The 24,133-nt window shown below is 47.6% G+C and overlaps 1 protein-coding gene across 1 annotated transcript; it reads left to right on the top strand.

Moving 5' to 3' along the window:
* Positions 1-633: 633 nt before the first annotated feature.
* On the top strand, positions 634-19,689 carry DNASE1L3 (deoxyribonuclease 1 like 3). The gene is made up of 8 exons (XM_045530684.1): positions 634-960; positions 7,177-7,265; positions 8,099-8,188; positions 9,096-9,208; positions 11,800-11,912; positions 14,860-15,017; positions 17,883-17,979; positions 18,280-19,689. Exons 1-8 carry the CDS (start codon positions 820-822, stop codon positions 18,394-18,396), a joined length of 918 nt encoding a protein of 305 aa, XP_045386640.1. The 5' UTR covers positions 634-819; the 3' UTR covers positions 18,397-19,689.
* The last annotated feature ends 4,444 nt before the right edge of the window (positions 19,690-24,133 follow it).

The following is a 24,133-nucleotide window of genomic DNA, read 5'->3' on the forward strand; positions in this document are numbered from 1 at the left end:
TCATTTTACTTGGACTAAAATCCTACAATTCTTGCAAGACCTTCCTTTCTTAGGGTCACACAACTCTCACCAACATTAATTTGGGGCTGAATCATGGGTCTCTCTGGGGGCTTAACTGGCTATTTGCTCTTAAAATCCAGGGACATTTTCCTGACCCATTCTAGTAAATTCCCAATTGCTCTCCCTAGCAACACACTGCCAGTATTTGGTGTGTTAAATTGTGCAAATTAAAATTGCCTAAAAAATTAAGTAATTCAAACTAGACTCGACCTTAATTTACACCCATCAGAATGGTTAGAGTCAGTACCTGGGTGTGTCCCGGAACAGCAGGCCGCCAAATCCCAGTGATTTAGAGAAAACCCGGCAGAATTTCCCATGCCTCTTGCCTCATTGTCCCCCAGCAGAAGGCTCCATCACCCCAGGTGCCCTCTGGGGTGGACCACTTCCGAGTTCATCAACTGTCAGGAAAAGGCACATGGCATGCAACCACAGGAGAGACGACCAGACGTCAGAGCTGGCTCCCGGTTGGGATATGAGTGGCTTTGCGGAGGATGGTGCCTGAATTAGGTGTGCCAATTTCCTCACCAAAGTGACAAAAACAGGGTCTCCTAAAAGGCTGCCCAATGTCTTCATTTCCTTGGGGATTAAACCCATGATCTTCAGTTCCTCAGAGAATTGAAAGTAGCAACGAGGAATCCAGTAATTCCTGTTATCTGATGCAGGCTTTATAAGTCAGTGTTACCCACGGAGGTGGCCAGGATCCTGCACACCAAGCACAGCTGTCTTCTCGCAGAGCCCTGAAGCCAGAGCAGCGGCAGGATGTCGCAGAGGCTGGCCCTGCTGCTGCTTCTCCTCCTCTCCGTCCAGGGCGCCCTGGCCCTGCGGATCTGCTCCTTCAACGTGAGGTCCTTTGGGGAAAGCAAGCGGGAAGACCAGAAGGCCATGGGTGTCATTGTGAAGGTCAGTAGGATCCTGGACACCCCTCACACCCTCTCTCCTGTCTTCGGCATTAAGAGACTCAGGAGGAATTTAACTGAAGGTAGCCCTGAGGTTGAAGGTAGCAGCTGGCTTGGGTTGTCTTTAAAAAGGGGTGATAACAGTGCCTGCCTACAGGATTGCTGGGAGGACTACACGAGTCCATGAATGGAAAGCTCTTAACATTTGCCCTTAACAGGTGAGGGTTGGCTAGTGGGATGATTTTTATTAGCTTTCATTGAATGCCCGTGTCAGGCACTATAAACAGATGATTTCATTTCATAATCCTAATGAGGAAGGATTATTACTCCCTATGCAGAGATGATATACAAAGAAAGATGAAGTAACACTGCACAGCTGCTGGGTGGGGAGCTGCAAAGCCAGCCCAGCCCAGTCCTTGTTTTTTTTTTTTTTTTTTTAATTTTTTTGGGGGCCCAGGCTGGTCTTGAACTCCTGGCCTCAAGCGATCCTCCCATAGTGCTGGGATTATAGGTGGGAGCCACTGTACCCAGCCTCAGCCTGGTCTTTTTAACCGTCAATGAAGGACTGCTTTCTGGCTCACATGCACATGCGCGCTCTCTCTCTCTCTCCTCCCTTCCTCTCCTCCTCCCTCTTTCTCTCCTTCTTCCTTTCCTTCCTTCCTCCCTCCCTCTCCCCTACACCCCCCTCAGCCTTCACCCAACTGTCAGTTCTGCTCTTTCTCTCCACTTAGCTCATGCTTTCCTTGGGTACTAGGACCCATGTCTGGGGACACTGCTCATTTTCTCTGGAGTCAGTTGACTCTTTTTACCCTACAGGTTAATTTATTTTTGATACGGGGAACTATTAGTAAAAATTTTCCCGGGACTCTGCAAAGGGCGTCATTAACTTAGTAAACCCTGGAGGCACCACAGTGTGGTGGGAACCCCAGGAGCCCTGGGTTCAGATCTCACCTGTTAGCCCCGTGAGTTCCAGAGTCCCTTCAACTCCCTGAGCCTCCAGTCCCTTTCGGTAAAAGGGGGCTTACCCTACCTGTAGCACTGGCTGAGAGAACTCAAGGTGCCTGAGGCGCCCAGCAGGGCCTGCAACAAGGCAGGTATTCACAGGGAGAGCCGCTGCTGTTGTTATCGTTAGTTAGATACTCTCCTCATACCTGGACAGCCCTGCCCTTTGGATGGTGCCCAAGGCCTTCTAGATGTTGTTGTTTAACCAGGACGGCCATGCCAAGCCCGTGGGAACCATGACACAGTGCCTCCATGGGAAACTGACATGCGAGGAATCTATTTTCCCCATTTCTTCACACATGGCCCACGGAGCCTGGGTACCTACCAAGTTCCTGTCACCTTCCTCAATGATTCAACCCAGGAAATGTCACCACAGTCTTAAACGGCTGTCTTTTTGTTCCCTGGGAATTAATTCCATTTTAGGGGCTTACACTCAACATCTCCCCTGAGCTGCCGTGTCCTGCCAGGTGTGTCTAAAGTCTTGCTCAAGGCTGCCGTTCCCTCCCCATGGACCCCAAACCATCCTGCTGAGAGGCCAACCCAAAACACTGCAAGAGCCACCCAACAGGGCACTCTCAGTCACCCCAGAATGCCAGGCATTCGGAATAGAGTTATTTCCAGGAATTTTATGTTCTTATTTAATACTATGACTTAGGTGGCATTGCCGCTACTTCATAACTGAGAAAACTGAGGCTCAGAGTGAAGTCGATTAACCAGGTTTCCACAGCTAGTAAGGGAGAGTAGCCAGCCCAGCCATAGAAGCCGAGATACCTTTTCTACTATTCCATATGGATTTATTGCTTCAGAGATGCGCTGGGCAGCATCCTGCTGGTGTTGTGACCTTCACCGGGGAGGCTGGAGAGAGAGGGAGGCCTGCCTTCTCCACCGTGGGCTGGTCCACCCATCCCACGGGCAGCTGTCCAGGTGCCAACCCCTGCCTAGCTGAGTCTCCTCTGTCTGTGTGTTCTTTAGTTTGTGTCCTTAAAGAACAGAGCTTGTTCATCCAACAAACACTCATGAAGGTAGGCCACATGCCAGACAACCCAAGGCACTGGAGATGTAATGGTGGATGTGGGGGGCCTTGTCTCCCTCTTCACAGAGCTTACAGCACATGACAGTTATAATTTCAGGAATGTGTGCTCTGTGCCAGGCCCTTACCATTGCCACATCCAAGTTCAGCCTCACATCCACTCTGATCATTGTGCCCATTTTGCAGATGAGGCAATTGAAGCTTAGGGAGGTGAACGGAGCTGCCCAAGGTTGTGGGGGAGAGTGAGGGTTAGAACCCAGGCTCTTCACCCCCACGCTGTGCTGCTCCCTGTTGAGAGGCAGGAAATAGGTTTCATGAACCACCTTCTGCCCCAGATATTTCAAGACCCCTGCAGACCACACCTTCCCCTCTCCCCAGGCCAGCTCATGAAACCCCTTGCTGAGATTCCCTCAACTCTAGCCACACACAGTCACTGATATTCCCCCTCCCCTCTTGTGAGCAGAGTCAGGAATCTGGCTTTCGTGGGGAAAATCTCTGGGTTTCAAGTCTCGGCTCTGGGAGGGTTTTCCCAGAGCCCTCATCCTTGGAGCCTCCTTCTGAGACAGTGGAGCCAGGGAAATATATTTTTCATGGTCTGAAATATGAGCAAGGAAAACAAGTGTCAAGAATGAATCTGAAAATGGAATATTTAATTGTAGCGGGGGAAAAAAAACAACATAATTTTCGGCTAAAAACTGTGTGATACCAAACAGTATGACACCACAACGGTATGACAAATACTGCCACCGCTCGCTGAGCACCTGCTCTGTGCCAGGGACTGGGCTGAGCATTTTATATCTATCATGCCCATTGGATCCCCATGTCAACCCCAGGAAGCGGGTATTGTTATTGTCCCAGTTCACAAATAAGGAATCTGGGGTTTCCGGAGCTTAAGCGACTTACTCAAAGTCAAGTCATGAACCCAAGGCCATCTGACTCAAAGTCCACACGTCAAGCCAATGGACTAATCATTATGATGCCAATTTTGTAAATAAACATAGAAATCAAACGGAAAAGTGTCTGGGTGTGGGGTTGTAGGTCATCAATGATTTTTATAGTCTTCTCTGTCTTTTCTCTATTTTCCAAATTTTCTGCAATAAGCAACATTATTTTTGTAATTAGGAAATTATAACAAAATTATTTTTTTAAAGGGTTGAATAGGAAATTTATTCCCATTTTTCTTACAATGCTGTAAGGAAGATTTAAAAACAGAAAGATGTTTGTGCTTCATGAATTTGGCTCAACTGGTTCCAGGACAGCCCTCTCTCCCTCCCTTCCCCACCCCTCCCCACTTTCTTTCATTCACGCCAGATACTGTGCCAGGAGTTGGAGCTAAAGCAGGGCCTGGCATGTTGTCTGGCACACAGCAGGCAGGCTCATGGTAAATTTTTGTTGGATGGATGAATAAATGGATGGATAGATGGGTAGGAGGATGGATGGATGGATGAAGGCCAATCAGCCAAATTTACGGGTTCTATTTCCAGGAGAATTTTGATAATGGGCTCTTGAGCCACTGCTCGCTGCAGTGTAGATTCTCATCTATAGGGTATATTCCCAGAGGTGCCGAGGAGACTGCCCAAGGGAGGCGGAAATCAGTCACTGCTGAAGACATGGGGCTCAGAAGTGCTTGTTAAGCAAGAAAAGGGATTGTCAACAGGAAATCTGGAGGCTGAACTCTACTCAGGAAAGGGAGCCCGAAGCCACAGTCCATATTTGCCCTGCACTGATGGGTCACACTCACAAGAGTGACCTGGGTCTTTGAGGAGGAGCAGTCACAAGGACGTGCTGATTTCCATGGTTGTTGAGTGTAGAGATCAAGGAGGGGCTCTGTAGTGTAGATAATTCTCCATATTCACCTGGTGTCCAAACTACTGAACCTCGTTGAGCCTCAGAGTATCCAGCTACACAGCGGGGATATTAAGAGGTCTGGCATCGAAGGGTTAGCAGAAACATTAATGAGTCAATGGAAACTGCTAACTCTTATGAAGCCCTCCCTATGTGCCAGGTACTGTATTAGGTACTTTATATAAGACAACTCATCTAACTTATATTAAATAACTTAGAAATGTACCTGTCATGTTTTGCTAAATTTTGGCTCTCATCTCTTCCCCCACAATTCCTTCCTTACCAAGCAGTTTTCTTTCTAAAATAACACTACAATTTTTAAAAGCTATAAAGATGTGAACTTTTTAAATTATAAATTTCTTTATAATTTATAAAATAATTCTATTAAGTGAAAAATAGTCATTATGGACTACTTTGAAAATATAGAAACATATAAAGAAGAAAAAAAGTCCCTTTTTATCCCATCACTAAAAGATAAGAGTTGTTGACATTTAGGTAATTTTCTTATGGATTTTTTTCTGTGCAAAAATAAATACTAAGTCTGCATTTATTTTGCAGCATGGACACCATTTTATGTCATCAGCTTTGTATTCTGCTTTTATATTAGAAATATTTCCCATGATGTTAATATTCTTTTAAAAATTGACTTTTAGTGCTATATAATGCCTCATCCTGTATTTGCAACATACTTCATTGAATACTTTTCTATCTGGGGACTCCTCGGTTGTTTCTAATTTTTTTGTTGCACTGAATCTTCTTCTTCGATCTGTATGAGTAATAGTAATTTATTACATGCCTCCTATATGGCTGGCGCTGTTCTAAGTACCCACAGCAACCCTGTGAAGGATTGACTATTATCATCCCACTTAGAAGAGGAAACTGAGGTGCAGAGAAGTAGTGGATATTTCCTTATGATGGAAGACATTCCGCAAAGTGGGAAAACTGGACCAAAGGGTATATATGTTTTTAAATGCCTCCCAGAAAAGTCTGGTAGTCACCAGTGACTAAGAGGGCTGGCTTGGCCAGTGGCACCCAGCTCCCTGGTGAGGCCCATGTGGCTGATGCCACAGATTTCCAGCCTGGCTGTGGAAGGATCCAGACTTGGGACATAGTTCTCCTCCTCAGTCACTACACACGTGTGTCTCCCGCCTGGGGCAGCTTCTTAAAGCCTGAGCACCCAGTCCTGGAAGCACCTGGACACGTGAGTACCGGCATGTCTCCCTGCTCCATCCTTCTGAAGGTGGAACCAGAACATCAGAACATGTGCTGTGGAAATAGGGGGCCCCTGGCATAATCCTCCTGCTCCACGTTTTTGGTGGCTATGTGAGAGGACAAAATGAACCTTGGGGATGCCCTATCCTTGACCAACAAATCGTGTGGCATTGAGCCCACCAGGATCCCATATGCAGAAGAGCGCCCGTGGTCACCAAGGATTGGTCTGCATCCTGGTCTCCAGGCTGTTGCTCACCCTGAAGGAGCCTCTTCTGTATTCTTTTCCCACTGAGCTCTTTCTCACCTTGCAGGGCCCATTCAAACATCACTTCCTCCTTGGAGCCTTCCCTAATCTTCTGGGCAGAACTAATTAATTATTCCTCCACATTTCCACAACATCTGACTTTTATTTTCACAAAATTTATTTGCCTCACATCGTAGCTAGTTATTTCCATTTGTCTCTCTCACTGAACTATGAGCCTTTGAGAATCGGGACTGTATTTTAACAGTTTAGCATGGTGGGATTTGTAGTTACAAAGTCCTGAGTTTAAATCCTGGCTCCACCACCTGTACTGGCTGTGTGACTTTAAGCTAGTCACTCAACCACTCTGAGCTTGGTTTCTGCCTATATTTAATGAGCTGATAATCATAGTCAGCTCATAGGGTTGTTGTGAGGCTCAGAGTAGTTTCTCAATAAATGTTAGCTCTTATAATTATTATCATTATAATAATACCTCATTATTTCTACAATATCCAGCCTGGTACCTTTGCTTACTAAGGGCTTACGTATTTATTATTATAATTATTCAAGCAAAGCCAAAAGGTAGGATGTGAGGGGGTCAGGATCAGGGGCTCTGAACTTGGATGCTAAGGTTCAGATTCTGCCTTGGCCACTTTCTAGCTGGGTGACCAGATAATTTATTCAACTTTCCCTGAGCCTCAGGCTCCTTGTCTTTAAAATGGGCATAATAAAGGCACCTACCTCAGGGATTCGTTCATTTAGTACAGTGAAGAAATTAAATTATTTTAACAAGCACACAATGCAATATTCATAACACAGTAAGTGCCCAATAAAAGGTTTTATTATTTACGGTAAATGGTCTCAAACCCCCGGGAATTCTCTCTCGGCAGATTATCAAACGCTGTGACATCATGCTCCTGATGGAAATCAAGGACAGCAACAACATGATCTGCCCCATGCTGATGGAGAGGCTGAACGGGTAAAGGGGGGCGACGGTGGGCCCTCTGGGGGCTCAAGGTCACGTGCAAGGCCATCTGAAAAGCCATGGGGAACTGAAAGTAGTGTGAGAGCCTGCACTTGACCAACACTGGTCACATGGCCAGCACTGCCCAGGCTTCCAACTCCCTTGTCCACGGTCCTGAGAACTTTCAACTGGCTGGTTTTAATATGACACAGGAGAATAGTGGAGGTAGGTGAAGAGTCAGGGCAGAGAGAGAAATGAACTAAGCAGATAAGAGGCTGAGCTAAGTACTGTTAAAAAGAATATATTGGGGGAAAAAAAATCATAGTCCCAGGACTTGTGAGAAAATGCCTGGCGGTTTTCAGAGGAGAGAATGTTCCTGCATATGATAAATGCTCAGGAGTGGTACATGGACACCAACGGGTGACATGATGAGGTTTACTCTACCAGGAAGGATGAGCTGCAGCCCCAGCCATGGGCCAGAGCAGGGTCTGGGGCTGATTCTGGCCCAAATGGTCTTCTATGGTCTCAGTGGCCAAAGCATGTGGGTTTGGGGTGAGTTGGATCTGGGTTCAGATTCCAGCTTTGCATTTGCAAACTAGGAAAGGGAATAACAACTATAAAAAGAAATACTCACCTCCTGAGGCAAGAATAATGGCTGTAAAGATCCTGGCAGATGCCATACTCCAGTCAGTGGTGGCCCTTCTTATTGGACTCAAAGGTTATGATGAACAATAGTCCTTCCACGTGATGCCACTGGGTATACGGAGGCAGATTGGAGGGAAGGAAGCGTATGCAGTAGGGGAATGTTTATTCTTTAAGATGCAATGTGAAATCTTTATATTTTCTAGAAATTCAAGGAGAGGCACCACATACAACTATGTTATTAGCTCTCGGCTTGGAAGAAAAACATATAAAGAACAGTATGCCTTCCTCTACAAGTAAGTATAACCTATGCTCCTTGGAGCTTGGTCCACTAATAAATTATGAATTGAATCAAAATGCCTATCTTTTCTTCGAAACCAGATTTTGATCTCTAATTAGTTCTCAACGTTGATCAAAACAATTGCTATCAAAACTGGGGCTGATGCAAAGTATTAACTCTTCAAGCTAAAAACACAAGCATCCTCCTAACACCTAATTTGTTGTTTGGCTCAATGGTTGTCTGGGTCAGGAGTTCTTTATTCCTCATAGTCATGTCCTGGCCCACAGCTGGAAACTTGAGGTGCCAGCACAACTGACTCCTGAACTTCAGATTGTTTTTTTTTTTTTTGAGACAGAGTCTCACTGTGTTGCCCAGGCTAGAGTGCCGTGGCATCAGCCTAGCTCACAGCATCCTCAAACTCCTGGGCTCAAGGGATTCTTCTGCCTCAGCCTCCCAAGTAGCTGGGACTACAGGCATGTGCCACCATGCCCGGCTAATTTTTTCCATATATTTTTCGTTGTCCAGCTAAATTATTTCTATTTTTAGTAGAGACGGGGGTCTCACTCTTGCTCAGGCTGGTCTCGAACTCCTGAGCTCAAAGGATCCACCCGCCTCAGCCTCCCAGAGTGCTAGGATTACAGGCGTGAGCCACTGCGCCCGGCCTAGATTCTTGTCTTGTGCCTACTAGTAATTTGTTTTAAGTCTGGACATCAACTTGTGGGTGCCCAGATGACTAGTATAGTATGGCTTAGATCTTCAGCTCCCGAAGGGCCCAGGCTGTTGAGAAGAATTAACTCAGCCTTGTTCTCAGGCAAAAGATACTTTCCCATGTTCAAGTCTTCTCTGGAGGCTAACAGAGTCATCTCCGCTTCTTAGAAGAAATCACCTGACTCAGCCAGAGGACTTCCTTTTCTCTCTTCTAGGGAAAAGCTGGTGTCTGTGAAGAAAAGCTACCTCTACCATGACAGTCAGCATGGAGACGGAGACGTGTTTTCCAGGGAACCCTTTGTGGTCTGGTTCCATTCGCCTCACACAGGTGAGACACATGGGCCCCTCCTGTCCATGACCTCCCCAGCGGCCCACGAAAGGGCAGCAGCCCTGAGCACTGGCTCTGGTTTATGCGGCATCTTTAGGGAGGCATTAGGCTGGGGATGATGATGCATTGCTTCTTCTGATGTATGTCAACGATGCGGTTTAGTTTGATGACACCAGTCTTGCTTGTCAGAATGCCATGGCTCAAGACCTCCCCAAGTCTGGAACATGCCTTCTGGAATCAATGGTAGCTCCACTCTCTTCGGAACATTTAGGCTCACGAACGTTATTTACCACAATTCCTTGGTCCCTGTTAAGTACAACTCCTCATTTTTAAAAATCCCAAGTGATGGCCACCAAAGGTGAACCCCCAGCCTAGAGGCTCACCCTTCCCCCAGGAGCCACAGAGCATTCTCTTCCACAGGCTGCAGGGAGAGAGGAAACCCAGCTGCATTTCTCCCTGAACTGTCACAATGGTGCTTGTGTTGGTCCCTGATTAAGGGCCGGCCTCCTAGGAACTGGGATTATCTCCACTTTATATTTGAGGAAACTGAGGTTCAAAAAGGGGAAGTCACTTGCCTGAGCCGCTCAGCTAGTGAAGTGGATGAGCCAGGGTTGTAAGCTACCACTTCAGGAGCTCGTGCTCTTAAAAACTATGCGTCACTCAATGAAAAGTCAAGAATTTGGTTTGCAGATTGCAGCCACATAGAATCAAATATTTTTTCAGTAGCTACTATGTGCCAAGCCCTGTTGAGGGCACCAGAAAAGACAGACAAGGTCCCTGTCCTTGTGAAGTTATATTGTAGTAGGGGAGACAGATCATGACCAAATACATGCACGGAGAGTTATAAGTAAGTACACCTATATTTATACCACACCAATGTAAACATCCTGAACTATGAAGTTAACTATTTTTGCCCAGGGTTAATTAGCTCCAGGGCAGACTATTTTAGGAAAACAAACATGGGAGAGTGGTAGGGAAATTCCCAGTAGAAAAAGAGAAGGAGAAGGGGGCTACCGAGGGTAGGAAATGCCCTTCAGAGAGCATGTGTACAATTGTCTTTGTCAGGTGCACAATTCCATGCGGCTGACCAGGCCAGTGTTTGGAGAGCTCCCCACTTCCACTCCCTGAATAATTATTTCCTCCTAAAGAGATTCCTGAGTCTTTGTGAACTGCTAAATAAACCTGTTTATCCTGAGCCTCCACCCTTCCACCCTGCCCTGCCCCTCCTTCTCTCCCCTGGGATAGCACTGCCTGTTTAGAGTTTTCTTTCTCGTGCAAGGAAATCTACGGCCGGCCTCTCAATCTAGGATTGAAAATGAAGGAGTTAGGTCTTCATCTCTCTTTTCTTTCATTCATTCACTTATCCAATCATTCATTCATCCCTGTATTCAGTCAACAAACATTTCTGAGTGCCTCCAATGTGCCAGGCACTGGAAGCAAGAGGGTGGATAAGACAAATAGCCTGCCCTCACGGATCTGAGGTTCTAGTGGGCCAAAGGAGCGAAGAAAGTGATTTCAGAGCATAAAGGAAGTAATAAGCAGGGGACATTGAATAATGGGGTGGGGTGCCCATCTTAGGCAGGGTAACCAGGGGGGCCTTGGGGGTGACATTGGACTGTGACATGAAGAAGGCAGCCACACATAGGACTGGAGAAAGGGCATTCCAGGTTGAGGGCACAGTGAACACAAAAGCTCAGAGGTGGGAAAGAGGATGGAGTGTTCGGGGGACCCCAAAAGAGGATGGGGAGTGAAGTGGAGGGCTGAGCAGGAGTGCTGGAGATGAGGCTGGTGGCAGAGTGTGGGCTCTGGAGACAGGCTGCAGGGCTGAGTCCTGGCTCCCCTCTGCGGGACTTGAGCAGTGACACCGCCCTCCCCAGCCCCTGCCTCAGGAGGTAGGAGTGGGGATCCAGGCAGAGAATGAGGGGGCCAGCCCAGGTGCTCAGAACTGCTGCTAGCAGGTGGGTGAGGCACGGCCCGTGGGAGCCCACACGCCACACTCGGGCTCTCTCAGTCCCCCAAGAGTGGGGGAAGGTTTTCAGACACTTCACAAAAGACCATTTAAATTTTTAAGTAACTTTTCAGAGCTTTTATTCCTGATGACAAAAGGAGTATAAACTGATAGGCTCCCTTGTTTTCTAATTAGAAGAAAAAAATTTTTTTCCTTTGTACAAAAGCCAAACAGGCTTATTATTTTTTAAAAATAGAAAATACAACCATAGATATTATATATACAATTTGTATTTCTCATTTTAATAAATAAAGACGAAAAAAAACATCCGGAAAAAAAAAAAAAGAAAATACGTTAAAAAAAAAAAAAAAAACAACGAGAAAATAATAGCACCCACCATGCCAGCAAGGAACATTGTATTGTCTACCAGCTTTCTCTTAGCTGTGAAAGGCAAGCGGGAGAAAAAAGTCTTTCATGTGATAAAAATAACCAGCCTCATCACCCTACGATCATTAAAATCTCAGCCACTGGCTGGACCCTCTGAGAGCTGGCGACCCGGCCTGTGCCTTCTAGAGGGGAGAGCAGTGATAGTGGGACCCTGGCAGGGGAAGTGTGTGACCTCCGCCTCGTTCCTGTTCCGCAGCTGTCAAGGACTTCGTGCTTGTGCCCCTGCACACCACCCCAGAGACGTCCGTTAAAGAGATCGACGAGCTGGCCGATGTCTACCTGGATGTGAAACACCGCTGGAAGGCAGAGGTGATGCCTCTGTGTTGGCCGAATTCCCGTCTAATCAGGGGCAGACTCTGACTGTCCTTGAGTGGGATGAGCACCTCTCCAGGGAGGGCAAGGGGGTCAGGACATACGCAGGCCACCACCACCTTACAGCCTCATTTTGGGCCTTTCCTCAGCCCTAGATATCCTTTTTGCTAAATCTGCCTGGGTCCCCTCCGTGCGGGCCTTGGGCATTCATGCGCTGCACCGTTAGGAATGCATACTTACTGAGTGAACAGCTGGCGCCGGGCACTGCGCTGAGGCGTGACATGGACGAGTTTATTTAACCTTCCCAATAATCCCATGAGGTAGCCACAGAGCTTTTATCATTCCCATTTTACAGTTGAGAAGGATGAGGCCGAGAGCGGTCAGGAGTCTTTCGGTTGCAACCAGCAGGATCTTAACATGGCTCACGAAAAGGAAGCACAATGTGTTGGTTTGTGCAACTAAAATGTCCGGGGGTAGGGCAGGCATAGCTGGATCCAGGGCTCAGAAAAGGTGATCAGAGCTCGGTTTTTCTCTCCCTTGCCCTCCTTTCCTCTGTGTGGGCTCCATTCTCAGGCCCAGGCCGGTTCCACGCTCGGGACGGACGGACCAGCAGCCTCTGGACCAGCTGACAAATTTTCACTCCCATAATGCAACAAATACCCTGGCATTGAGTCTCGTTGGCTCTGATTGGGTCACATGCCCATCCCTTAGCCAATCACTGTGACCGGGGGGCTAAGATACTTTGATTGGTTAAATCTGTGCCAGCTCCACCCCAACCTCGTGGGCGAAGGTGGAGGAGGGAGAGGTGGTTTCCCAGAGAAACCTGGGGTGCCGTTCTCGCAGAAGGGGCTGTCCGTCTGCCGTCCCTGTAGGCCTCCATCATGCTGTTGTGGAAGGCAGGAATGCCGTGAGAGTCGGTGAAAGCTCCTGGCAAATACGGAAGTGCTCCAGAGGGCTCTTCTTCCGTATTCCTCTTTTCTCCTTTCGGACCCGACTCCTGGGGTCCCCCTTCCTCCTCCTCAGTTCCGCTGCTCAAAGTGCAAAATGAGTCAAGTAAAGTGTGAATGTAGTCGATCAGAGCTGGGGCTTGGAGAAGACGAGGGGTGTATTTCAGTGCTTATTAGTAAATAGACTCATTCATTCATTCGAAAAATTATGAAATCCTTGGCTGGCCTGTAATCCTAGCACTCTGGGAGGCCAAGGCAGGAGGATTGCTTGAGGTCAGGAGTTTGAGACCAGCCTGAGCAAGAGTGAGACCCCCGTCTCTACTAAAAATAGAAAGAAATTATCTGGACAGCTAAAAATATATAGAAAAAAATTAGCCGGGCATGGTGGCACATGCCTGTAGTCCCAGCTACTTGGGAGGCTGAGGCAGGATTGCTTGAGCCCAGGAGTTTGAGGTTGCTGTGAGCTAGGCTGATGCCACGGCACTCTAGCCCGGGCAACAGAGGGAGACTCTCTCTCTCTCAAAAAAAAAAAAAAAAAAAAGACCAGCTTGAACAAGAGCAAGAACCATCTCTACTAAAATAGAAAAATTAGCCCGTCTTGCACTTGCTCAGGCTGGTCTTGAACTCCTGAGGTTGAGGTTGCAGTGTGTTATGATCATGCCACTGCACTCCACCTGGGGCGAAAGGGCAAGACTCTGTCTCAGAAAAAACAAGCAAACAAACAAAAAAAACCCACTTAATGCTGGGCCTGGCACATAGGGAATGAATGCTCAGCAAGTCATGCCTATATTAGTAGCACAGGGTGATCACTCATGTTAAGGATGACATTCTGCCCTCAACTGTGCCCATCAATCTCAGGGGAAACCGTGATGGCCAAGGTCAAAGTAAAATGTTCTTGAAGAAAACTCTTAAGTCAGCAATGCCCCCAAACAATAGTGCAAACAAGGAAATCCGACACTTCCTCTGTATTATGGAATGTTAAAACTCTGTTCCAAGTGCACTGCAGGGAAAAATACTTCCAAGATAGAAAGTTTCTGATGGTGGCCTTGGGTGAGGGCGGACAGCTCACTCTATGGCCCCGTCTCCTTAAGCTTCCTCCCACTTCCTCAGCAGACTGACATTCCACAGGAATAAGTTTCCAACTTCAAAGTAATAGGATAAAAAGCGTGGTGCCAAGCCTGTCATACACCACCCAAGTTCATTTTTCCTGCTTGGAAACAAAAGGTGTTGATTCATTCATATGTTTATACCCTGCAGTAATTTGAGCCAGAGACAAAAGATCAGGGAATATATTAGCTGGATTCTTTCATCCCCACCTAACTCTGCATGCTGAATTATAGGGATGTGGTGACTAAGAACAGCAAACATCCTCCTTCCCATTTAACACCCTCCCTGGTACACATTTGCTGTCGTATACTCATCAAAACTGTGACTCAGTTTTAAACCGTGGCCTTTTCTTTGAAAAAGCAAAAAGAAAATTAAGAAAGATCCCGTATTAGCTTATTAGGGCTGCCATAACAAAGTACTGTACAAAGATTGGGTGGCTTAAACAACAGAAAGTCATTTCTTCACAGTTCTGGGCCTAGAATTCCAAGACCAAGGTGTGTCAGCAGGGTTGGTTTCTTCTGGGGGCCTCTCTCCTTGGCTTGTAGGTGGCCTTCTTCTTCCAGTGTCTTTACATGTTCTTCCCTCTGTGTCCTAATCTCCCCCTTTTTTTTCATAAGGACACCAGTCATATCACATTAGAACCCACCCATATGACCCCATTTTACCTTAATTACCTCTTTAGAGACCTATCTCCAAATACATTCACATTCTAAAGTACTAGAGATCAGGACTTTAACATATGAATTGCCTCCCCACCCCCCAACTCAGCCCATAACAGACCCCATTGTTTACTGGACGTGGGAGGTGGAGTCACTGCTAGCAGTCCCGGGTGAAAGGATTCTGCAATAGTGCCCACCAACCAGGTGACGGGTCCAAATCATGTGTTTCAGAATTTCATTTTCATGGGTGACTTCAATGCTGGCTGCAGCTACGTCCCCAAGAAGGCCTGGAAGAACATCCGCTTGAGGACCGACCCCAGATTCGTTTGGCTGATTGGGGACCAACAGGACACCACAGTGAAGAAGAGCACCAAATGTGCATATGACAGGTAGGGGCCCCCGCAGGAAGCTGCCAGCCCACCCAGTGCTTGGTGTGCCCAGGAAACGCAGCCGCTTGGGGCAGATGAAGCATGAGGTTTGGGGATCTGAGTCAACTAAATGTCAGGCCCCTCCACCGGGTACCTTGTGCAGCGTATGAACTCCATGACCCCACGCGGGGTCCTGAGCACTGTAGCTCAGCAGAGGTAAGCACTGGCTTTGGCGTCAGACAGGCCTGTGTTCAAATTCTTACTCTACCACTGGAGATGTCTGTGAGCAAGAGACTTAAGCTCTGCGGGTCTTCATTTCCTCACCTGTAGAATGGAGAGTAGTGCCTCACTCATGGAGATATGGTGAGATTAAATGAAATAACGTATGTAAAGCTGCCAGCACAATGCCTAGCATACAGCAAGTGCTCAGTACATTCATTGGCTGTTAACTTTTACATCGTAAAGATTTACCACAGTTTATTCACTCAATACCCGTCACTGGGCATTAGATTATTACCAAGGGTTGGCTGTTATCAATGCTGTGGAAATGGACATCCTCTAAGTGCATTTTTTGCAAATATTGATGATTTCCTCAGGGAACAACCCTAAAAATGAGACCGGTTCATTCAGGGGTATTTACACGTTTTAAGCTTTTGCTAGGTATTCCTAAATGCAAATGAATACATTTAAATAATAGTGTTCTTTGTGCTTTTAAAGATTCTACGGGGATTTTCAAGCAGCTTTCACTCTTGCTTCTTCAATCTGGAGGGAGGCGGGGGTGCCTGAGGCGTGTGAATGTTAGTGATCTTCTATAGCAGAGACCACAGGCGGGAAACCCCGGGGAGCCTGGTCCCACAGTGGCCAGTGACTGCAGTTCCCAGAGCTCAGTCTACCACCGAGGAAGCCAGGAAGCGTGAGATGGCCATCTTCGAGAGAGGCTAGTTGTTCTCATTTCTCCAGTTTTGAGGTCTGCTTTTCATTTCCATCCCGTGACCTCCTTTGTTCCTCTTGGGGTTTTTAGGGCTGGTGTTTCCTTTGCAGAAGTCATCGCTCTGCAAAGCAGAAACCTAAGGTGGGAAGTTACAGAGGACCGAGTGCCCCGCCAGCCCATCCCCCCATGTGAAGCGTTTCCAGCACAGCTGGGGAGACAGCCACTCACTCACTTGCCCCCATGGCCCCCTGCCGGTGTGTGACCTTAGGCAGGTCAAGTCCCTTCTCTGGCTCCATTCTTCTCCCATGGCAAATGAGGGCTGGGGTGTGATCCAAAAGAATGATGCAGAACAGTTAATCAGAAGGAAAGATGTCCACAATAGAGCAGGCAGGTGGCAGAACAGGTTAAAAAAGATGTTTCCTAAAAGGACCCTGATTTTGTACACGTGTATGCCAAAGGATGGTGCCATTACACGTGATTTTTTAAAGGTTAATTTCTTATTTTGATGCTCTGAATTTTGTGTTTTCCATAACAACATGTATAACTTCTGTGGTTTTCAAAAAGCCATAAAGATGACGTTTAAAATACGGAGTTAGATGTTATGGCCTCAGTTCCCGTCTTTGTTCTGTGTTCTGATGTGTACCGAACCCCTCCCACGTGCAGGGCACTAGTGGGCACGCAAGATGGCCAGGACCTGGGAAAACAGCGTGAACAGCTGACTGACCCACGCACATCCCTAGAAGCCAGCAACAGAGGAGCCTTAACTATATTGTTCTTTGATCTCTGAGTCTTAAAGAATAGCTTCGGACCTAATGTGAAGAGTCAATATTTGGGCTGAGTTAAAAGTTAACCGTGGTGGTGGTAGCAAACATGGAAACCAAAACCACTGGTCAGAATAGAGAAAAGCACATTCTTATTTTCATCATCACTGCAAAGCACCTATACTAGGGCTTTTTTCCCTGTATTTTTCTTTTAATCCACTACTTTCTTACTGAAATAACTTAATTTTACTCTTTTTTTTTTTTTTTTTTTTTGAGACAAAGTCTCGCTTTGTTGCCCGGGCTAGAGTGAGTGCCGTGGTGTCAGCCTAGCTCACAGCAACCTCAAACTCCTGGGCTTAAGCGATCCTACTGCCTCAGCCTCCCGGGTAGCTGGGACTACAGGCGTGCGCCACCGTGCCCGGATAATTTTTTCTGTATATGTTTTAGTTGTCCAGATAATTTCTTTCTATTTTTAGTAGAGATGGGGTCTCGCTCTTGCTCAGGCTGATCTCGAACTCCGGACCTCGAGCGATCCACCTGCCTCGGCCTCCCAGAGTGCTAGGATTACAGGCGTGAGCCACCACGCCTGGCGCGTGAAATAACTTAATTTTAAAGGAAACTTTATAACACTAAAGTCAGAAAACAGCATCATTTGCTATAAATGGAATTTTTGAAATTTCAATACATTTTTAAAATTTAAAAAAAGCCCACTGAAAACTGCACTGTGCTAAATCCTGCCTTAATTCCCTTGCTTGCAGAATGCTTGGAGGTTGCAGCTTGCTCTCTCTTTGTCAAAATTCGAGTCTAGGGAGGTATTAGACACAAGTCAGCACCCACCTGAGAACTTCTCCATAATCGAATTGGGAAACATGAAAAATAATTGAAAAGGGGCAACTTACTCAGTATTCAAGTCATTGTTGCACGGCAGAGTTTCCATGTACCGTGTTAAATCTTGTCTTATGCCACCAGGGACGCCTGCCCACACTGGGAGATGCTGTCCTGGTGTCCACGGGGCTGTGGCAGGAACTGGCCCTGTCCCACAATCGTGGGCACTGTCCCCTAGCATCACATGCCCAAAACAGGTCTGGACTTTGAGCACACATGAAAAGAGCTGGCTGCTGAAACCCACCTTGGTTTGATCTCAGAAGTCACCAGGGTGGATTAACGTGACTGTCCTCCCTCCCCTTGCTCCAGGATCGTGCTCAGAGGGCAAGAGATCGTCAGCTCTGTGGTTCCCGAGTCAAACGGCATCTTTGACTTCCAGAAAGCTTACGACCTGAGTGAAGAGGAGGTAAGGCTGCCGTCCTGTCTTTCTGTGCTGTCATCCTGGAAAGATGGGCTGGCGTCACCCCTCCAGGTCACCACAGAGGACACAACACTGGGCCATTGGACCTTGAGTCTCAATGCCTATGATTCTGTGATTTGAGGACTTGCCCAAGTTTCTGATTGAGCTGATCCAGGGACAATGCTCACCAGTGTGTGCTCTGTCAGGTGACTTCCCCTCCTGTTCCTGAATTTGCTCATCACTGAAGTGAAAGCATCTCCCAGGCCTCTCCCGATACCCAGCTCTACCCTCCTTTTCTCCTTACAGGCCCTGGATGTCAGCGACCACTTTCCAGTTGAATTTAAACTACGGTCTACAAGGGCCTTCACCAACAGCAGGAGGTCTCTTGTGCTAAGGAGGAAAACAAAGGCCAAACGCTCCTAGATACAAAGGTGCCATTTTATTAACCATTTCTTGTCTCTAAATAAAATGGCTCTAACAGGTATGAATGGCTCCCTGCACTTCGGAAACAAGACTGGTCCAACTGCTTTCATTTGTCAACCTGCATTTATTCTGACTCGAGCCAAATTGGAAGGAGAGTTTTTTTTATCATCCCTCTTGGGCTGAAAACTCCCCTGAATTGTCCAGAAGGAAACCAGGAGCTTTCTAGTCCAAAAGGATGGTCTTCACGCCCTGGACTGGAGCCCCACCTGCTTTCCCTGCCCCTGCTCAACCTGCCCCAAGAGGCTGCAGGAAGAACGTCAGCTGTCAGACCTCACAAGGGGATCCTGTTCCACGGGCAATGACCAGAAACGCCAAGGCCCCAACTGCGACCCCATGATTTGGATAATTAACTGTTTAATCTGCCCCCTCCCGTCTGAGGTCAGGCCCCCAGGCCACCACTGCACCTCACAGGGATGAAACACGAAGATCCTCTTGGTCTCCCCGCCTCCAAGTCATCCCCCTCCACCTCGGCCAGTCCAGTAACCACCAGCACCATCCTCTGAAATACTGTTCTGACCACAGCCCACCCCCAGGCCCATAAATCCTACAGGGGCTCCCATCACCATCCGGAGAAAGCTCCGTCTTTGGACACCGGGAAGGCCTCTCTTATCCGACATAAATCTCCAGCCTTGCTCTCTGCTGGTCTCCGCCCGGCCCCAGGAGCTCCCTCGGGTCGCCCTCTGCCCTGGATGCCCGTGAGCTCCCTCCTTTGGGGCTTTGGCCCCACCCCCGTGCCCCGCCCCATCCCAGGGCCTGGCCCAAGTGCTCCTGGCCCCCACGTGCGCCGTCCCCTCATTGCAGCATTCACTACGTTGTATTTGTCACCAGGGTCAGTACTGGGAGTCTTTGGGGGTCCTGATGTGACAAAGGCCCCTTGCGCTGGCTGGGCCTCAAGGATTCTGTTATCTTTCTGCAACCAAACAGGCCCATAGGAGTCCAGCAAGGAGGCACCATTTTACCTGTATCCGAGGTGCCCATGTTTGTTTGTCTTGCTTTGCTTTCGCTGATGCTGTTTCCTTGTTCAGGCAGTACATATGCACACGGCTAAAGGCAAGAGCAGTGCCGAAGAATAAGCAGTGAAAAGGGATCCATGCCCTGACCTCATCCCCTAATTTCCTGTCTCAGAGGCAGCCCTTCTTCCCAGCTTTTGTGTTCTTCCAGAGAGTCTGCGCATAAATGAGCACCATATGTAACCTTAAGAAATACAAAATATAGCATGCCAGATGCACGGTTCCACTCCTCGCTTATTTCCTTTAATCTGTTGGGGATGATGTGACTTTTGATGTAGGAGAGAGAGACCATAAAGTCTGATACTTGCAATTAGGTAACAGCTGACTGAGGGAATAAAATCAAAAAGGCCCGATTAGGCAGGGAAACCGGCTTCCCCAAATGGCCAATTAACCTCAGAGGTCTTGTTGGAATTGGCTGTGGGGAGCGGGGGAGAGTGTGAGGTTGCTAAGACATCTGTCACCCTTCTGAGGCAGAACTCACCGTGCCAGGAAACTTTCCAGTTTCCAAGGTGCAAAATGGTCAAGCAGGCAATTCACAGATGAGCTTATTGTGGAGAGAGAGGATCGTCCTTCTGCTCCACCAGCCAGCAAAGCTGGGCTCGGGAGGGACTCTGTGCTGGGTGGGGGAGGACGGGGAAGGTGAACCAGAACTAAATGAGCCTGCCCGGGGCTCTGACTTGGTCCTGACACCCTGCAGCTTCCTACTGACAAGACGTTCCTTTGTCCCTACCCTGGAGCAGGTTACTGGAGCCACGGCATCTGCCAGCTCTCATTCTGGGCAAGCTCTGCCAGGCAAGAGAGCACAGAGCGGGGCTCGTCCTCACAATCCACAATCTAACGGGGCTGCAAACATCCCTCTGTCCCTCTGGGTCACCTGGTCTGGCCTGGGCAAGAAATTCCAGTGGCCTTTCGGGGAAGGGAGAGCCCCTGGTCATGTGCACCCTTTCAGCCTTGGCTTTTTCCCAAAGAGTCTGAAGCTTGGTGTGCACCAGAATCCCAGGGAACCAGTTACCATGCCGACTCCCAGCCCCAGCCTCCCAGAGTCTGTCCCAAGAGATCTGGGCCAGTGCCCAGGAGCCTGCATTCTCGACAAGTCCCCCAGGTGAGTCCAAGGCGGGTGATCTGAGGCGTAGCTTTTGAAGTCACTTTCCCAGCCGTCGTTAGTGAGAAGAGGTATAGCGTGGTGGCAAGGGACAGGCTCACTGTGGAGCCATCTTCTGTACCTCCTACCAGCTGTGGGACCTTGAACAGACTATTTTCAGTTTCTTTATGTGTAAAATGGATATAATAAGAAAATCAGCCTCATAGGTAAAATTTAAATAGGATGATGGATGTAAAACATCGAGTCTGTGCCTGACACCTAGTAAGGGTTCAGTACATGGAAACTATATTTTTATTAACAGCACTTGCTCTGTGAAAGGGTAGAGTGCTTTAAGTCTTTGGATACATATTGCTCTCATTTAATCTTTTTTTTTTTTTTTTTGAGACAGAGTCTCACTTTGTTGCCCAGGCTAGAGTGCCGTGGCGTCAGCCTAGCTCACAGCAACCTCAAACTCCTGGGCTCAAGCGATCCTCCTGCCTCAGCCTCCTTGGTAGCTGGGACTACAGGCTTGCGCCACCACACCCGGCTAATTTTTTTCTATTTTTAGTAAAGATGGCGTCTTGCTCTTGCTCAGGCTGGTCTCAAACCCCTGACCTCAAGCAATTCTCCCACCTTGGCTTCCCAGAGTGCTAGGATTACAGGCATGAGCCACCACACCTGGCTCTCATTTAATTATTGAGAATGATTTTTTGCCATATAAGAAATCATGCCAATTTCCATTTTTTTAGACTATCATAAAACAGCGAAGTTTAAACCTGGGCAATGTAGTGAGACCCCATTTCTACAAAAAAAAAAAAAAAAAAAAAGAAAAAGAAAAAAACAAATTAGCCGGGCGTGGTGGTATGTGCCTATAATCCCAGCTACACAGGAGGCTGAGCCAGGAGGATCGCTTGAGTTTGACTTTACGGTGAGCTATGATCACACATCTTCACTCCAGCCTTCTCAATACCCCTCTCCTGCCACAAACACAGCAACCCTCCCCCAGTGATCTTCACTCTGCTCCTGCTGAGGCTGAGGTACATGAAGGGAGCTCCCCCAATTTGGCAACCCTGGTTCCTATCTCTCCCTTGGGCTGGAGAGGGCAGCTACCAAACCAGGAAAGGGTGACAAACTAGAGGCTGCGTCCCTTGCCTCTCCTGGAAGGAGGAAAGGCACCTGGCCCAGGTGGGTGTGTGGGTGGAAAGCAGAGCCGCTGAGAGAGGCTCACACCTGCATCCGCTGCTATCTCCCCATCATGGCTTCTGCCTGAATGATTCCAAATGAGCCAGCATCCCCATGTCATTTACCCACAAGTCACATTTTGGAAGAGGAGTGTGGTCCCCATGGTCCCCAAGACCCTTGTACAAGTGGCTTCAAGCTTTAGAATTCAGGGAAGCTACTGAAGTTAAGTCACGTTAAGAGAATTTAAGGAAACAGGACCTATGCGTGCACACACAGGCACCGCTCTCCCAGGGGTCTCCCTACCCGGCACCTGTTCCCCAGCCTGCTCAGGTTCAGGCTGGGCGGCACAAGCCCACATACCTGCGCCACACAAGTCGTCTGATGGCAGGAGGGAGGGTGTGTTGATTATTTGCAAAAACTCCTCCTGCTGCCTCCCTGTTCTCCGGGAAACTCTCCACTTCCCCCACCAAATACCCTGGGAGCTTCATTTTACTTTTCTGAGTTATTTGCTTTGAGATTCCTGCTTCTGAGACCATTCATAGTTTCCCAGAGGTTAAAGCTGAAAAATATCCTGAAAGAACAGTAACAAATAATAGTTGCCGTTTGCTCTGTGCGGGGCTGTGTGCTGAGAAGGCATGGTGCACACTCTCTCACTGAGTCCCAACCGCAGCACCAAGAGGTGGAGTCTGATGTCATCTCCATCTTATAGATGAGGGAACTGACGCCCAAGGTCACACAGCTGGGGCGGAGTGTAATGGAGCTCAGGGGTGACTCACCTGTTAGGCACAGTAGGCACATTGCCTGGGGCCCACAGTAGCATTATACAGTACCCAGGGCCCACTGACATGTGTTCATTTTTTTCAGAACCAGAGGGAAAGATATGAACTTGTAGGTTGAAGAAAAATTTTAATATAATAATAATATGTCTGTCTTTATACCAACATAGTTACAAGATATAATTTTTTTTTGAGACAAGGTCTCCCTCTGTCACCCAGGCTAGAGTGCAGTAGCATCATCATAGCTCACTGCAACCTCCATCTCCTGGGCTCAGGTGGTCCTCCTGCTTCAACCTCCAGAATGGCTGGGACTACAGGCGAGTACCACCATGCCCAGCTAGTTTTTCTATTTTTTGTAGATACAAGATCTTGCTCAGGCTAGTCTTGAATTCCTGGCCTCAAGTGATCCAAGGTGGGATCCTCCTGCCTTGACCTCCCAAAGTGGTAGGATTACAGGCATAAGCCACCTCCCTTGGCTGTAAAATATAATTTTTAGTATTTTTTTTTAATGGAGGAAGAGAGCCATGAAGGCACAAGTGCCTAGGGCCCATAAAAGTCATAATGGGGCCCTGGAAGGGCCAGAATTCAAATTCAAGCCTGTCTGCCTCCAAAATTTATGTTCTCAGTAGTCTAGTCTAAGCCCCTTTTATAGGTAAGAAAATTGAGATCCAAGGCCTCACAGCAAATGGGCAGAGAATGCAGGTTTCCCGTGGGCCAACCACCATATTGTGTGGTCTGACAGCACCACCTGGTGGCCTTTCCAGGAACTTCTCTTTGGTCGAAAGGCGAACCTAGAAAGAGAAAGGGCACAGGTCCAGATACCCCCAGGAGGTGGCCACAGGCCAGCCTGCACTTGGGCTCCACACTCCGCAGTGGGGGAGCCAGGCCAGGGAGCCAAGTCCACACCCTCCCTAGGCTGTCATGGGAATTCACCCCCGCCACACACACCCCTCCCAGAGTAACAGCATCTTCCTCCAGAGTTAGTATTTGTAAAGTGCTTAGATTAATCCTGTCCCATAGGAATACAATGTGAGCCAAAATGTAATTTGAAATTTTCTAGTAGCCATATTTTACAAAGTAAGAAGAAACAACTGCAATTAATTTTGATATATTTTATTGACCCCAGAAATCACCAAACTACAGCCTGTGGGTCAAATCCGGCCCACCATCTGTTCATTTAAAGAAAGTTTTATTGGAACACGGGCATGCCTATTTGTTTTTCTATTGCTGCTTTTGCACTAGAATGGCAGAGTTGAGTAGTTGTGTGGAGACTGAATGGCTCCCAAACCTGAAAATATTTACTATCTAGATCTTTCTGGAGAAAGTTTGTCAACCCTGATTTAACCCAATTTATCCAAGTGTGGTCATTTCAACATATAAATAATTCAATATAAAATTTATTAATGAGACAGGTAAACATTTTTTATCATGCTGAATTTTCAAAATTTAGTGTGTCTTTTATACTTAGATCATGTCGCAATTTGGATAAGACACATTTCAAGTGCTCAGTGAACACACGTGGCTCCTGACTGCCGAGTTCAACAGTGCAGGCTTAGACCAGTGCCAGTAAATATCATGTAGGTATGATTAAATACAAAAATAAATTCCCCATCAGCCCTTCTTACCTG

This window comes from Lemur catta, chromosome 18 (assembly GCF_020740605.2).
Source record: "Lemur catta isolate mLemCat1 chromosome 18, mLemCat1.pri, whole genome shotgun sequence".
Taxonomy (NCBI): domain Eukaryota; kingdom Metazoa; phylum Chordata; class Mammalia; order Primates; family Lemuridae; genus Lemur; species Lemur catta.

What these genes read in the sequence shown, in the direction of transcription:
- DNASE1L3 (XM_045530684.1), top strand. Translation starts at nt 820, where the DNA reads ATGTCGCAGAGGCTGGCCCTGCTGCTGCTTCTCCTCCTCTCCGTCCAG. An exon ending in CCATGGGTGTCATTGTGAAG is followed by an intron (nt 961 to 7,176) that starts GTCAGTAGGATC and finishes CTCTCTCGGCAG; the next exon opens with ATTATCAAACGCTGTGACAT. An exon ending in AACACCGCTGGAAGGCAGAG is followed by an intron (nt 11,913 to 14,859) that starts GTGATGCCTCTG and finishes CATGTGTTTCAG; the next exon opens with AATTTCATTTTCATGGGTGA.